Genomic DNA, 16,022 nt, shown 5'->3' on the forward strand with positions numbered 1-16,022 from the left:
AACATCTTGCGTCAGTTTTTGCTCTTGGCTACACACCACAGCCTGGTAATATTTATTTAGCCTAAAAATCTCTCTGCTGCTTTGGAGTGTAGTGGTAGGCACCCAAGTGACCGGAAGAGGGCAATCCTGGAGTTCCACATGTATTCTCACGCTGACGTTCATACCATGGGCTCAGTTCTTCAGCCAATGAAATGCTGATTGAAATTGTACTGCACCTGCACAGGCTCCAGGATCGAACCACAGATCTGTGCAGTTCACAGACTTTTGGAATCATGCAGTGGTCTGAACGTAGGACTGGGAACGAAATCCCACATTCCTACTGTTACAGCTTGTGGAAGTATAAGGTTGTATAAGGGGACATGCTGGATACATTGTATACGAGAGGGCATGCCAAAACATGTTACAAAGTATCTGAGGGAGCCCACGTAGGGACAGTTAGCTTTTGAATGGAGAAGCAATTAAGATAGAGCCAGCACCTCTAAGAAGCAGGCATCAGAATGGAAGGTGTGAAGGGCAATTAGTTAAGTTAACTGGAAGCTGTTAAAGGAGATTGTTAAGGGTGGCAGGTAATTGAAGATACGTGACTGGTCTCAGGGATCTCGAAGGGTGGTGACTAAAATCTTTTTCTTCTTTTGTCTGTAACGTCTCTGTAACTTGTTCTCCAAAAAACTGTATAAATTAAGAGACACAAGCCCCACTCGGGGGGCTCACTTCTAAATGTATTAGCAGAGCAGCTTTGCTAATAAAACAGAGTGGTCTGATAAATTGTGAGTCTGAGTCAAACTTTGACAAGCTATACAAAGCTCCCACCCGTACCTCTTGGCCTCAGCTTGCCTTGTTTGTGATGTATCATACCTGTATCTCCAAAGGATTGCATGAGGTCTCACTAATTTATGAGTGAAAGCATCTGGAAGATGGCAATGCAAGGCTTCTTTTTCTAAAAGTCGTTGCTACAACCCCAGCTCAGGCTCCGAGTATTAACCAGTCCTCTTCACCAAGGAGGAAGATGCTGCAGTCAGAATTTTGCTGGCCCTGTTCAATGCAGAATTGAATCTACCTCGCTCTTCCATAGCTGAATGAGGCCTCTATTTTAGCTTGGATAGCACCTCTCCATGCTGAACAGAGTCAAGATTCCACCAGCAAGTGATATACCTGACCACGACCCTGTAAGTCACAAAGCACAGGCAGACCCCACCAACTTGGACAGGGATCTGTCACGTATGGTAGCTTGAAAAATCAGGGGTCCAGAACTCCTGGCTAGATTTCCCTCACCCCAAACACAGCATTAACCACCCCTCTTCGCAGTCACCTCTCAGCCTCAAAGCAGCCTCGTGACAGAGTTAATAGAAAATAAACCCTAATTTGGGCTACTCATTAAGCAGACGCACCTTTAATAAGTCTCTGTAGCAGTGGTAGATGCATCATTGTATCTTCCAGGCAGTTTCTGAACACTATAATAGAAGGGCGAGTGGCAAGGGCATCAGCCCGCCTACAAAGCTCAGGTTAAAAATCATGAGTTGAGACTTACCTCCTGGAGGAAGATGACCAGGTCTGAATACATGTCTTCTCTGAGTTAGCCAGGGTTTTTGTTTGCTTAGTTTTTCCTCCCTCTCTTTGCTTTTAGCAGGGGTGGGTCTCATACCTTGGCTAATCAAGCATTTCTGAATGGCTCTTTCCTCCTAGCGCATGGATAACTCAGAAGGGGAGATAATACAGAACTCAGGGACAAACATTATTATTAAGGGCTCCCCCTGAGTTCAGAAGGACTTTTCAGGAAGCCTCAGGTTAGCCCTTTCTCAAAGGAAGGATAGACAAATGCTGAATTGGCTGTCTGGGGTTGTTTGCCTTCCTCTGCCAAGCTGTTAGAGTTAAAAAATGTCAGGGAAGGCTTCTGCTGGAGAAAGCTAACAAGTCTCACCTGGAACTATCAAATCACTGACTAATGAGAAGAGATAAGAGACACCTGCTTGTAAGGGGGCTTGCGCCTAGGTGTGCAAGTTAAAAGAGTTGTATGATTTGGTGCTTGATGTATTTGCACACAGCGGTAGAAGACAGGCAGGGAGGTGTCAGGTATGTGACCAGATGCCCTCTGTTCACACTCAGCCAGCACAACACTGAGTCAAATCCCACATACCTTTGCTTTAGGGACTTCAGCGGTGTATTAACCTCATGCCTGGCCCTGGGTGCGTGTATGGGGGTCAAACAGAGGCATCTGCCATCAGCTGAATGCAAAGAAGTCAGCAGCAAACCCTCAGTGCAGAAGTTCTGTTCCAGGGCAGTAGAATGCGGTGGGATGGGGAAGAGATGAGGTTAGAACAGTAAAGGTAAGAGACAGAGCATCTCAAGGCAAAACTTTATTACAGGTTGCAGCTTAGGGCTTTTCTCTCACATGTCTCTGAACCCACCCATTTGTTTACAGTCGAAGCTCTCACCTTTTTTTTAAAATGTAAAATCTAACCGCATGACACAAGTCAGCGCACCAAACCTACAATACAGCAAATCGGTGGCTTCGTAGCACCCGCTCTGTTGAAAGCGCGATTTAACCATTAGCTAATTCATCCGCACAACAGCCCTGTGAGATGGGTGCCGAGGTATTATTACCCATTTTACAAATGGAGATATGACTCACCTGAGGCCAGGCAGGGAGTCATTGACAAGGCTGAATCTGAACCTGAGGCTGCCTGGCTCCCAGTTCTCTGGATTACGCTGTCTATTTTACAGGTTAACGTTTCTCACCCATTTTATAATTTTTCAGAACCATCATTGTAATTGTTTGCTAAGCTATGGCCAAATACTAAGGCTGGTGGAAAGCAGTAACACACATACATAGCCCTTATGAAGGGTTTTTTTTCCTCTTCAATGCACTTTTTAAAAGAATCCTCCCAAGTACCTCTGCAAAGTGGGTCAATCTTAGCGTCCCCATTTTACAGATGGGAAAATGGAGGCACAGCAAGGTAAAGTGACTTGCCCAAGCCCATAGAAGTAATCAAGGAGTGAGCCAGGAGTCTGTCTTGGAAGGTTCCAGCCTTCCAGATCATGCAGCCCTTGATAGTACTCTTTGGTATCGAGCAATGGATTAAAAGCAGTATTGTCCTCCCACCAAAGACAGGCTGTCCCATAATCCTGTGTACATTTCTGAGAGTGGAGTCGTTCAAAAAGGCCAATGTATCTACTGCCAAGTAATTAGGAAACAGCCCTGCGTTTCTAGCTATCAGATGAGTCCTTTGTGTCGACTACTTTAACACAATAGTTCCCAACCCACAAAGAGCTGGGAGGTATTGACACAGAGTAAATGCAGGGAGAGCTACAGAATAATTGTGGTGACATATTGGGTGTGATGTTCCAATTGTGACACTGCTTTGCGAGGCAATAAGCTGCCTCATCCTAAGTCAGCACAGCCCCACGCTGGCACGGCATCAAAGCCATCATGGCAACATGCTCATAGGCCACATAGGCTGGAGTCCAGCTAGTGTTTCACTTCTTGGGGTGGGGGGGGAATGCTTCTTGCTGAATGGGATCCATGCACATTCTTTGAAGGGGGCTAGGTTTTTGCCTGGCGAATGCAAAAAAGGGATGCACACTCGTGCCACAACAGATTCTTTCCTTTGTGCACATCATTCCTTAAGGGGTGAGCAACTTTTGAGTGGAAGTTCTTTGGCCTGCTTGCCTGGACATTGCTTTACGAACACCTGGGTGAAAGATACTCCTGGGCCCTATGTGCTCCATAGGGCGGATCTCCACCCTTAAAGCATACCCTGGGAGCCAAATGTGGCTTATAGGTAGGGCGCTCCCAAATTCACGGTCCATTTTGGTCAATTTCATGGTCCTAGGATTTTTAAAACCGTAAATTTCATGATTTCAGCTATTGCAATTGTACGAGTCCTGACCCAAAAAAGACTCGGGGGCGGGGGTCGCAAGTGTATTGTACTGCTACCCTTACTTCCGCACTGCTGCTGGCAGGGACGCTGCCTTCAGAGCAGGGTAGCAGCTGGAGAGCGGCGGCTGCTGGCCAGGAGCCTAGCTCCCAAGGCAGAGTCGCTGTCAGCAGCAGCGCAGAAGTCAGGATGGCATGGTATGGTATTGCTACCCTGACTTCTGCGCTGCTGCGGGAGGGGCGCTGTGTTTAGAGCCGGGTGCCTGGCCAACAGCCACTGCTCTCCGGCCGCCCCGCTCCTAAGGCGGCACAGAGGTAAGGGTAGCAATACCGCAACCCCCGACCATAACCTTGTGACCCTCCCCTCCCCCCCGCAACTCCCTTTTGGGTCAGGACCTCCAATTTGAGAAACATTGCTCTCCCCCCATGAAATCTGGTCTTTTGTGTGCTTTTACCCTGCACTATACAGATTTCACAGGGGGAGACCAGATTTCATGGTCCGGGACACATTTTTCATGGGCATGAATTTGGTAAGGCCCTACTTATAGAGCCTTGTAAAAATATGGAAGTGCAGGATGAGGGGCAAGAAAAAAACTAAGCCAGTTCTAATCATGTCAAAGAAAATAGCAGCACCTAGAACGGCTGTGCACAGTTGTGCTAATCGCCCTTTTGGAGGACACTGGGAATTCAACTGGGAACCTCTGGTGTTCAAAGCATGAGTCACTACAGCCCGAACTAAAAAAAAATAAAATAAAGACATCCTTGCCTGTGGAGAGCTGTAATTAACGCACGCCCTTGTGGGGGCTCAGCCAGACCTGGAGAGGGAAGATGCAGTGTTCAGGGGTTTACACGTTTTTCTTCAATGGTATATTTATTAACAAGAGCTGGTTCAGAGAACTTGAAAAATGTCATGAAGACTTTTGGAAAGGTTCCCAGAAATTTTGAATGATAGCAGCCAGCTCCAACGTTTAATTAGACTAGCAGAGGGGGGAAGCTGGGACTTTTGCTTTTTGTTGTGCGCTAAATTCAGTTTTATTATCTTATCCTGCTAACCCACCCACCCCTACCCACTGCGGGGGTTTCATCCACTGCTATCTTTTATGGAGTTTGTGAGGCTTCACGTGTCTGTGCTACACCTCATGCCCTGCGGCCCTGATCCTTAACTGAGATTCTCAGATGCTTGGGAGTAGTTATATGTATGGAAGCTATGAACAGGCCCTTGGATCCTGGCATGGTGCCCTGGCTGACTGTGCTGTTGGAGAGTTCCTGACAGTTTTCAATTAATCAGCTGAGGTCTCGTTTTTAGAGCTTTATTGAAACAAAGCAATTTAATAAAAGATCATGGAATAAGTGGCACAAAAGGCCTAGTGGCTGTAGTGAGCTCTGTTTATTAGAATTAGAAGGCACTAGAGGGTTTCAAGAACCATGGCTGAATTTTCTAGGGGGCCTATGGCCTGTGGAAGCCCAAGGCCTATCAAATCCAGTCTCTAACTAGACACCAGGCTTTGTCAGGACTGGGTTTTAATTTAAGTAATTAAGCTGAACTTTGAAGAACAAGAGGCTGGATCCTTGGATCCAGAGGCCCCCCCTCCCAAAAAACCCCAACAGCTGGCCTGGATTTTGTCAAGCCAAAAGCTGATCTAAAAAGACTTGCAAAAAATCAGCACCAGCCCACAGCTTGCTCCTTTGTGATGGTGTTGTGGTTCTGTTCCCCCGCAAAAACTGAAGGGTTATTGACAGTGGGGAAGGTGACTCTGCTTCATGAAGTCCAGCTCTTTGCCTTAGAGCAAGACTAGGGAGAACATCCGAGAGAGAAAGCGAACAGTGTTAGATGGCTGTCGGTCTCCAGATGTTCTATACCGTCTCTTGTTCAATACTTAGATTGTAAGCAATTTGGGGCAGGGACCAGCTTTTTGTTTAGTGCCTAGCACAATAGGGTCCGGGCTACAACTGGGGATCAGATCTATCGTCACACTGGATGCACAGGGCTTGGAGGGGCCTGCTTTCACCTTCACACGCACCTGCAGTGTAATTCTATGCCTTTCACTGGATTTTCTTCCAGTTCACCCTATCACGCAGCAGAATAGGAATTTTTGTTTCAGATCGCCATTGGCGAAGATGAAGGGCCTCATACATTGTTGCACCATTCACCACCAATGCCCTCATTATGCATGTGTCTAGCTTCAACTGTATGCGAATACTCCCAAACCCATTAGACCTCTGCCTTGCCTAGAGGGTTAAATTTTAGCACACTGGGGTGGAAAGTTGGTTCCATCTGACCTCCAGCCCTCGCTGTAGTTCCACTCCCGCCAGCCAGCTACAACTGTACAAAAAATAATAAACAATAGCAAACCCATTGTGGCCCAGCCTCGAAAGGGGTTCGCCCAGCTCTCGACACAGCACCCTGGGTTTACCTACACGCAGATTAGACGAGTCCAGCATTAAAGAGGTGCACGGCTATAACCTCTCTCTCTTCCTCATTGCTTAACTTACTGGGGCGGGGGGCACTGTTCAGCCCCTAAGGAGAATACTAAGGCAGCACCCAATTGGAGACAGAAGCAGGGCAGTGAGGCCTTCAGCATCCTTCGGGGCCCGGTTGTAGAACTCTCCTTCAGTGAGGGGGTGTGACCAGTTGGAATGGCCCTGGCCACTCAGTGGCACCTGCCTTCCTCCTGAAGCGCCATGGCCTACACGGGAGTGGCGAGACCTCCCAAGAGCGCCCAGGCCGTACCCAACGGCAGCCCCAGCGGCAGCTGCTCCGGCCATCTTCACCCCACCCCTGGGGCTGCTCTCTTTGCTCTGGCTGCTGCTGCTCTTCGGGAGGGCCTGGAACCCTCCGCGCCTCCCTCCGCTTCCTCCTCCATTTTTCCCGCTTCCTCCTCCTCCGCTTCTTCTTCCTCCTCCTCTTCGGCAAAATGCAGCCTCACTGAAGACAGCGAGCACGAGCATGATTATCCAGTACCAGGCCTTCAGGGTTCTCCTCATCCTGCCACACCTGCAACAGGTACACGAGGGAGGGAAGTGAGCCCCGGATTCACCACAGGGAATGCTACAAAGAATGGTGCATTGATACCTAGCCCACCGGTCTGTACTTTGGCTTCAACAGACCCGAGTTCTGTTCCTAGCGCTGCTGTGTGACCTCCGGCCAGGCTTTGTGCCTCTCTTTCCCCTCCCACTCTTTGTCTGTCTCATCCATCTAGCTCCTCCAGGAAGGGACTCTCGTATAGTACAGCACCTAGCGCAACGAGGATCCAATCACTGTTGAGGCCCCTCAGTGCAAACCTTAATGCAAGTAATATTAAAGAGGTTTGCTATCTACGGGGTCATCTTAAAGAGGAGATAAAGTTTATATACACTTGAGTGCTATATCAAAGTTCATCTGCTGATGACCTACAACACAGCTGGACAAAAATTTCAGAGCAAAGTTGTGCCCACAATTATTTAAAAGGGGAGGTCTGGTTATATCTGGCCTGAAACTGGGACCGTCAGAACCAGTGAGTCAATGGAAAGACAACCGGCATCAATCAAGGGATTCCCATAGTCTTGTTATTTGGACAATGCCCTTTGAGTATTAAAATCACCAGAACCACTCGTCATCCTGCTGTTCACAGGGTGAGCTGCAGTAACTTGCATAGCACCCGTGACACAGCAGAACCTTCTCCCCGTAAGCTGACCAAACAAAATCCGTTGGGCATAATTGCTGAGCCATCACCATCCAAGCACTGCCCTGGCGAGCACTGACCACACACTCAATGTTTACAAAGCACTTTTGAAAAGCCCCATGCACACGTGGTTCCATGCTCTTCAATGGAAGAGCAGACATAGCATTTAAGTCAGCAATCTGGGTGCAAAGATCTGTGTGAGGATAGCCATCAGAAAGCCCATTTAATAAATATAGGGAATGAAAAACAAAATGTATAAAAGCTCATCCAGAGCAGATCTGGGGGGGAGAGGGGAAGAGATCTGCTTTATTTAGTATATATTAGAGACGCTGATCCTGCAAACACAGCTAAACACTTTTTGAGCAACACCAGGGCTCTGCCGAGTTCCTGTCGAGCGGCGCTTACAGATCTAGATCAGCAGAGAGTCCAGCTGGGTGTTTATGACATGCCCATCCCCATGGCATCTGAACAGCATTGCAGTCAACCATGTATGCAGTTCTCTGACAGAAAGACAATGCTGACATTAAGGCAAATTGTTTATTTCCCATCTACTGTCAGCTCCCCGTGCCAGATGTCATTTCACACTCTGCCTCCTCATTTAAGCAAACAGAATAAAGGTGCGTGGCTCATCTCATGAGAAAACACTCAAGTGTATCCAAGTCAGAGCAGAGCTCTGTACTCTTCACATCATAGGATCTAGGCTGAGTTGCATATGTTCCAAGAGGCAAATCTTGGAATGCCACAGCCTTGCAATCCGCACTTTATCTACCCCATCTCTGCTGCTTCTAGGATCCCCACCAGCCTAGTCCCTCAGTTCTATCCTTCCCCACCCAGTCCCCTTTATTTCTGCTATTTGAAGGCATTTAAACCCAGTCATCTGCTGCAATTTTTCCTTCACATGCTCTTTATTTGAATGCTTAGGAAGTAATAGATACAAACAGGTTAGCATGTCTGCACACCAGTGTGCAAGACAAGAACAATAACCAAGACTTAGACCTTCCTGTATTTAAAAGTCCAAGAAATGCAATCAAACCAGGAGCATGTGAAAATAAAATGTTAGATCAGACAAAGAAAATAGCTTCACTTACTTGTTGCTGGGGCAGTAAGAGACAGCTTGATTCCCTGCAGGGAAATCATCTGCTGAGGGAGAACTTCCAAAGTGCTGCATTCTGCATGTGTGCTGGTGATAAAGCATCAGCGACTCTACAGGACTAGGATTCCCCATCAGCTAACCCTGACTAACAAATGGAGCTGACATCACTCATCACATCCTGCCCAGTGAGGACTATGTTAAAGCCACGTGCTATCTTTGGAATGGTTACTGTTAGAGACACTCTGCAGACTCTCTCTGTTGGGCCTTCAGTCATTCACTTGTGGCCTTTGCATGAAGGGCTGCAGGTTAGCTTTGCAGGATGCAGCCTCACTTTCCAGAGGTGTGGTGTCAGACAGGCATGTTTCAGTGCAGATGCTTAGTCACTGGGAAGAGGATGGAATCCACCACACAGGCTCTCGACAAGGTTACGGAGGAAGATAATCCTATACAAGTCTTGTCCATTTACCAGGTTATCATCATCTGCAGAGACACTAGGCAGGATAACCTTCCCCCCAGAAGACCAAGCCTCATGCTTCAGGGCATAAAGTGATATCGGGGTCAGGAAGGAATCCCCGCCCCACTTAGTACCAAACAGCACAGTTCAGTACTCTGAAGGAAATACAGCCCTAGGTAAAGGGGGTAGTCTTAGATAAGACCTCAAAGTAAATTTTAAAGTGGGACTTAAGTGATGCACGGACACTCTGCAGCCACCTCTACAAAGGGGTGAATTTTGCCATCTGGAAGATAAACATCTGAAGAGTCCAGTACTGAGGCAGATAGCCAAAAGGCCAACAAGAGACAACTGACTAAGATCAAATGCTGCCTAGGTCACTATGAAATGAGCCTTTGGTCTATGCCAGTGCGGAAAGTTTTGGGATGCAACCCCCTTGAGCCTAATTGAGGCATCATGCACCAGATGCTTAGTTGGTGAAAGGCAGCTCCACTGGCACTCCCCAACTGGGGTTATTCTCACCGTGAGAAACCTTTTCCCTGCTTTAACACTTGCTTGTTCAACTTAGTCCTGTCTCCTCTCCACCGTCAGCTCTAAGAAAACAAATACACACAAATTCAGCAATCTCAGTAGCATTTCTATCTGCAAAGTGCTTTATTTAAAAAACAAAAAGGATCTAACTCGTGTGCTTTGATAACGTATTGAATTGTTACATAAGCTTTTCTCGTTAATAAATGAGGCATTGTCAAAGTACATAAAAAGCATGTCACTTTACAATACTTTCAGTAACACAAATGCTAGACAGATCTGTGTAAAAAAGGTACCATAAAAAAAACCAAAAACTACAAAAAGTTACACTACAAAAACTCGAGGAAGAAAATCGCCACAAATTTTAGTTCGCGTTAACGACATACAAAGAGATATTGCTAGTTTCACTCCAGAATGAGAGAGATTTACACAGATGTTCTACTTATGTCAATGCTAAAGCAGAAATTGCAGGTGGTAATTGAGGCTCAGAAACTGCAGCTCAGCTAGGGATGTGGGGGAAAACCCAGTAGTGGTTTTAGATTTGGATCTGGGTTCACGATTATACGAATTTGTAAAGCTCAGGGAGGGTTGGGAAAACGGTTCCAGCATTGCCCCGGTCTCTACACATCTGTCATTGGCATAATCCCAATTGCTGCTCATTCTTTTAGTCACCACGATGCGGTATTGCCCCATTCGTTCCCCATTTGCAAACAGATCTTGGTGATCAGAATTTATTTCCCCACACCAGGTCAGAACTGTGCTGGGGAGAGCAACCACATGAGGTGCAGGGCAACCAAGAACTGGTTTTCAGTTTTTGTGGCAAAGCAACAGGAGAAGCCCAGCATCCACGTTTGCAATGGCTCTCCGAGTCTGAACTTGTGCACACCAAAGGCCTTGAAAAGACTCCCATTGCCTTCAATGAGCGCCTCAACAAGGAGCAATGCAAGGGCCAGTCTAAGTTAGGGAAATTTGCACACCCCCCCCCAAAATATTGCAGCAGCGCAAAATGGTGCTGGTACTGGCAAAAACTGCAGTGGGACAAGCACCATTTGGCACTCTGGCCACGTGTTGAAAGATAAGAGAAATATGCCTTAGCGCAAGCCCCTAATATAGACAGACATTAGCAACAGATATTACAAAGCTCTCTCTCTTCACCCTATTCACATGGGTAAAGTTAGCCTAGACTTATTCATTCACCCAAAAAAAAAAAAAAATGTACAAAGCTGACTCAAAAAATAAAAAAAAAAGAGACACCAACCAATTCACAAATAGTTGGTTCTGTGCTACATGATCCCGAAACAGGTGTGGAGTAACCTCCCCAAACCACGCTGATCGGAACCGCGAGTTGCAACTCTTCATACGGTCATTGTGCTGGCTTGAGTTTCTTTAGAACAATGTCTTCCAAGAGAAACTCGCTCTTGAAAACTATTTCCCTGGGCGATATTTGGCATGTTGTGTCGATGAGAGAGATTCACATCATATTCTTCTTCATTTTTTTTTTTCCATTCCACAATAGAACTAGTGCAAATGAGAAGCGGGAGGGGGGGAAAAAGAAGGGTGACACGGCCAGATACAAGTTGAAAAGAAGCAAACCACACGGATGGGCAGTTCTCCCATAGAAAGCCCAATGGACACTCAATTGCAAACTTCTTTTATTTTCAGCAGAAGCCATGCAATCTAAGAGCAATATTTATTTCTAAAGTCACTGAAACCAACCTAAACAGTCTCCCCTCTCTTTTTAATTCTTACAATAGAAATGTGCTTGCTTTTAGTTAGTCAAGTCATTTTGTTGCACGTTACCGTTTTGTGCCTTTAATTATGTGGGGGGGGGGGAGAGGTGGGCAAGGAAGCATCTTAACACTGCGTGTGTGAACTGAGTGCTGGTAAAAGACGCTGGAGGCCTCTGTGCAGGAAAGCACGGGCATAACTTTGAATGCTGAGGTAAGTGGGCCTCAAGCTAGGGTGACCAGATGTTCCGATTTTACAGGGACAGTCCTGATATTTGGGGCTTGGTCTTGCATAGGTGCCAATTACCCCCTACCCCCGCTTGCTATCTGGTCACCCTACCTCACGCACATGCTGACCCACCGCCCACGTGACAGCCCCGGAGACTGGTTAAACAGACACGGCCTAAACAGGGGCAGTATACGCTTCCCCAAGGCTGCTGTGGCGACGTGCCTCAAAACCATGACCTCTGGGCTGCCCTCTTCCAAGCAAGGGTTCTGACTCCGGGGCCTATTCAGCGCTTCGCTTCTCTGCCGAGCCTCCCAGCATGAGAGGGTCGTTAGCACCCACTCCGGCGTTGGGTTTAGTGCCCTCAGCCCCAGTTCATGAGCAAGATCACAACGCATTCCTCTCCCCGAGGGCCACTCAACAGCCATCAGTGAACAACAGCATCCATCCTGACTTAGATCTGAGCTAACTAGAGTGGCTCAAAAGAACGGGGCAGGGGGGAGTTGCAAGAATTAAAGTAAAAAAAAATAAAAAAAAAAGGAAAAGTCAGGGGTTTCTGTGAAAGTTTTCAGGAAAAATTAGAAAAAAAAATTTTAACCAGCTTCAAAAAAAAAAAAAAGAAAAAGAAAAAGAAAAAGGCAGCGCAGAGATGAAAGGCTCCTTATCCCAGTGCTCTGGGACATCCACTCCCCTTCTCTCTGTCTCGCTGGTTTTGTTACACGCTTTATGTAGATCCCTGACTGCTACAGAAGCTCTAAAATATTAAACACTATTTGCCCACAGATTGAAACCTATTCTAGATTAAGACACAAAGCATAAAGCCACCAACAGGCAGCGGGTCACAGCAATGCAGAGCCCGTGTGATGGAGGTGTTCCGGTCGCCCTTCTGGAAACTCGGCTCCTACTTCTTGTGTGACCTTACTGAGGGCATTACACAAGCCCAGAGAGACAGGAGTGAACCACGTCGTACAGATCACACCACAGCCATGAACGCCAAGAGCAAAGAAAGTAAAGAGAGAGACAGACACCGTTGTATCGAAGTCCCCATTTAAAATAAAACCAAATCCATTCTCCTAAACAGTATCAGAACCATTGTCATCCTCTCACATTGACCTGCTGGGACCTATTTCCCCAGGGCATCTATGGACAGCTGAACACCTTAGGGCTCAACGTTCATCCGAGAAACGCTAGCAGTATACTGCACATCTTCAAAGAAATAAAAGGCCCCATAGAACTCGTGCTCAGCCCTGGTCCTAAGCCAATCAAGGAGAACAGAGAGACTTCGTTAATTTAGGGCATGCTTGGAAGTCTGCTCACCGCACTGCCAGTTTCTCTGTTCACTCAAGACTAGCATTAGATTAATCTTTGAGGCCATCATTTAAAAGCAGGACTTCCTGTTACGGGCTCTGCCAACGCAGATATGAATGACTGAAGATCAAGTTTGGGTTGGATTCCGAGAATAAGTGTCCCATGTCACCCCAGCTAGGCTTTGAACCAGGAAGCAGGTCTCCCTGTTGAGCCAAATGGAAGGATGCCACTTACACCCAAGCTGGGAGCCTTACAAGCTCCATTGTGCTTTACATCCATCATACAAAAAACCCACAACAAAACAGACACACACACACACACACAGTGGAGACGGTAAACACTACTTAGAGACAATCAGCTGAATTTAAGACATCAGGATCTGAAAAGCTACTGCCATACTGTCCTTGTCAAACTAGTTGGAGTGTGGAGATAATGGTGCTATTGTTGTTGCTTGCAGAGATTAAAAATCCAGTGACAACTCGCCACTCTCCAATCAACAGCCCCAGCCCATGTCCTGCAACAGAGGAATCGCTCGATATAGCTCTAGGCAAAGACAGTCGGCTGGTGTGAGTCGGTTTCCCTTGCTTGAGGAAGCGTTTATGGATCAAGAGTTTTTAATCACAGGTGTGAACCAATCAAGGGTCTTTCTTCAAACTGGTTCTGAGGCAAGTTTTCTAGAAGCTCCTAAGTCTCTGAGGCACTTTCGGAACATAAATGTTACCCGCCCCCCTCAAAACATTCCTCCGGCAGATGCATCAGAATCTATACAAATATTTGATGTCAAGCTGCATGGAACTGCCACGTCTCAGCTCCCTTTATTCCTTGTGACAACCACGTGAGAGTATCACACAAGAGGAGTAGATCATGGACACACCCAGTCCTAGTTGACTTTGACAGCCTGCTCTTGCAAGGTGCTTAGCTCAGCAAATTCGCCTCTTGATACCCTTTTTTAGGCTGGTCACAGAGTCATCGAGTTTAAGGCCAGATGGAACCACCAAATCATCTACTTAGACCTGCTGTATATCACAGGCCACCAACACCCATACACCAAACCTACCAACCAACGGTTACTGAAGCAGGGCTCCACTGACTTCAGAGTTACTCCTGATTTATGCCAGAGAGGGGAGAATCAGGCCTACTGCATGTTGAGAGAACTCAGCACCTTGCAGGATCAGGCCCACAAGCCTCACTCTCAAAATCCGTCACTTAACCTTCCTCTGCCCCCACCCCCAGAAGCTGCCCTGGCCTAACTCTGCACCACGACCGACAGACTCCAAGCTCTCAAGGACGGAGCAGCCCAAACCACCAATAGGTGACGGTTATAATTGAACCGACTTCCGGAACATCTGCCCCCACCCCACCAGTCCTCCCAAGAGATCTCGTGCCAGCATCTAGGTTGGAGGACACAGCTGTCCAGGTGCATCTCTTCCTTTCCGGCTGCTGTCTGTCTCCCACCAGCCCTCTGAGGGCCGCCACTTCCTGCTCCCGCGATTCTTCGGTCTCCTCCTCACTTTGGGGAGATCGTCACTGGGATTTCCAGCGCAGGCAGATGGACACACGCTAGCTCTGACCCGGCTCGTGCGCTAAACAGAATGGTGCGGCTACAGTGGTACAAGCTGTGTCATGGGCTAGCAGCCCAAGTCCTTACCTAGGGTCTCGGATGGGACTGAACTCAGGTGGCTAGCGTGTCCTGCTGCTGCAGCTATTCTGCTACTTTTGGCGCGCTCGCTCCATCAAATCTAGCACGTGTACTTCTCCCCGAGCTGGGGAAGGACACCTCTAGCTGCAGGGCAGAGATACACTTGGTGACCCACAGACGAAAGCGAGGAGCCAAGCATCAGTCAGGGGAGCCCTGCTTGCTCCTTCCCACATGCCACTGCTCCGTGGAATAGTCGTCAACGTACCACTCTGACCACGTGCCTCAGGCCAGACGGTAACACCCTGGAGGAGCCCAGAGACCACTTGCAGGAGCACAGAAAGCCTGTGCTGGCAGGAGGAGAAGAACAAGGCAGGAAGGGTCGAGCATGAGACCACAAGACTGATATCCCACCAGTACCATGCAGGGGGAAAAAAAGTATATCTTTTGTGGTTGCACTCTGAGAACGCTCTGAACAGGAAAAATAAAGAACAAAGAGGACTGTCCTGTATGGGAAAAAAGCTACACAGAACATTGATCTTGCCATCAAAACACACTTCATAACGCACAACATTCTGGCACGAGTGGAGGTTGGCAGGAGTTATTGCAGCGAAGTGGCTACTAGCTCTGGGACTGGTCTGGAGCATTCACACAAACTAGAATTTTCTAAGTGCGTGGGCACGGCAGAAGCTGGTTTACTAGCTTCAGTGGACATGAGTTTTGTTCTCTCTTTTGCAGACAGACATGAAAAACCTACGCATAGTCACATCAGCGCTCAAGCATGGATAAGCATCTCGTAATGGCATTAGGAGAGAGGCAAAGGAGCATGAGCCACTCTTCTCAAAGCAACTGCTTCTTCAGTACAGACGCTGCAGGTCAAAGCACACAGACATATCCCAAGAGCCTTCTTTCAACATGCCAGCAAGGTCAACTCTCCTCTTTGTGAATGCTGGGCATGGCAGTTCTGAAATGGCTTCTGAAGGAGCGGGCGGGGGGACGGGTTAAGACACACATGCCGAATCCTTGCATTCTGCAAATCACTTTGAGGGGGGAAAAAGAAAATTACTGGAAGATGTTCCTTCTGCAGAAGGAGTCCATTGACTCTCACACATCCATGTCTGCTGAGTAGGTACAGGACACACATTCAATCTCTGCAGGGTTTTGCGGTCAGGTTTGGTTCCCAGAATAGAGTGCATCTTCTTTTCATTCCGTTCTTTGTGTAAACAGAGATTCTTAAAGAGACCTATCACGTCTGACTCAAGGCTGTAGCAGAGCACTGAGGAGAACTTTAGATCGTTGCTGGGCTCTCAGAAATCTCTTCTAGTCTCCGTTCTATCATTAACCGGAGGACTGTGTATCTAAAGAAAGAAAAAGCAAGCCTCGTTAGAGCGGAGCCCGAAAAATCTAGGTACCTTGATAAAATTGTCAACAATACTATAACTCCACACCCAACAGGAGAAACCCACCCATATGAGCTTCACAATAGGCCCTGAAGGTCTTTGAACTTAGACTCTGAC

The 16,022-nt window shown here is 47.5% G+C and overlaps 1 protein-coding gene across 7 annotated transcripts in view; it reads right to left on the minus strand.

The window, feature by feature from the left end:
* Window positions 1-2,341: 2,341 nt before the first annotated feature.
* RASSF2 (Ras association domain family member 2) overlaps window positions 2,342-16,022 on the minus strand; it is a 55,598-nt gene continuing 41,917 nt past the window's right edge. For 2 of the 7 annotated variants that reach the window (XM_073324772.1, XM_073324773.1), the window contains exon 11: window positions 12,043-15,863. In XM_073324772.1, the coding sequence (XP_073180873.1) occupies window positions 15,794-15,863 (70 nt within the window). In that variant the 3' untranslated portion in view covers window positions 12,043-15,793. The other 5 variants (XR_012156253.1, XR_012156252.1, XR_012156251.1 and 2 more) reach the window with 5 other exon arrangements.

Source organism: Lepidochelys kempii, chromosome 26 (assembly GCF_965140265.1).
Source record: "Lepidochelys kempii isolate rLepKem1 chromosome 26, rLepKem1.hap2, whole genome shotgun sequence".
In the NCBI taxonomy this organism is placed as follows: Eukaryota; Metazoa; Chordata; order Testudines; family Cheloniidae; genus Lepidochelys; species Lepidochelys kempii.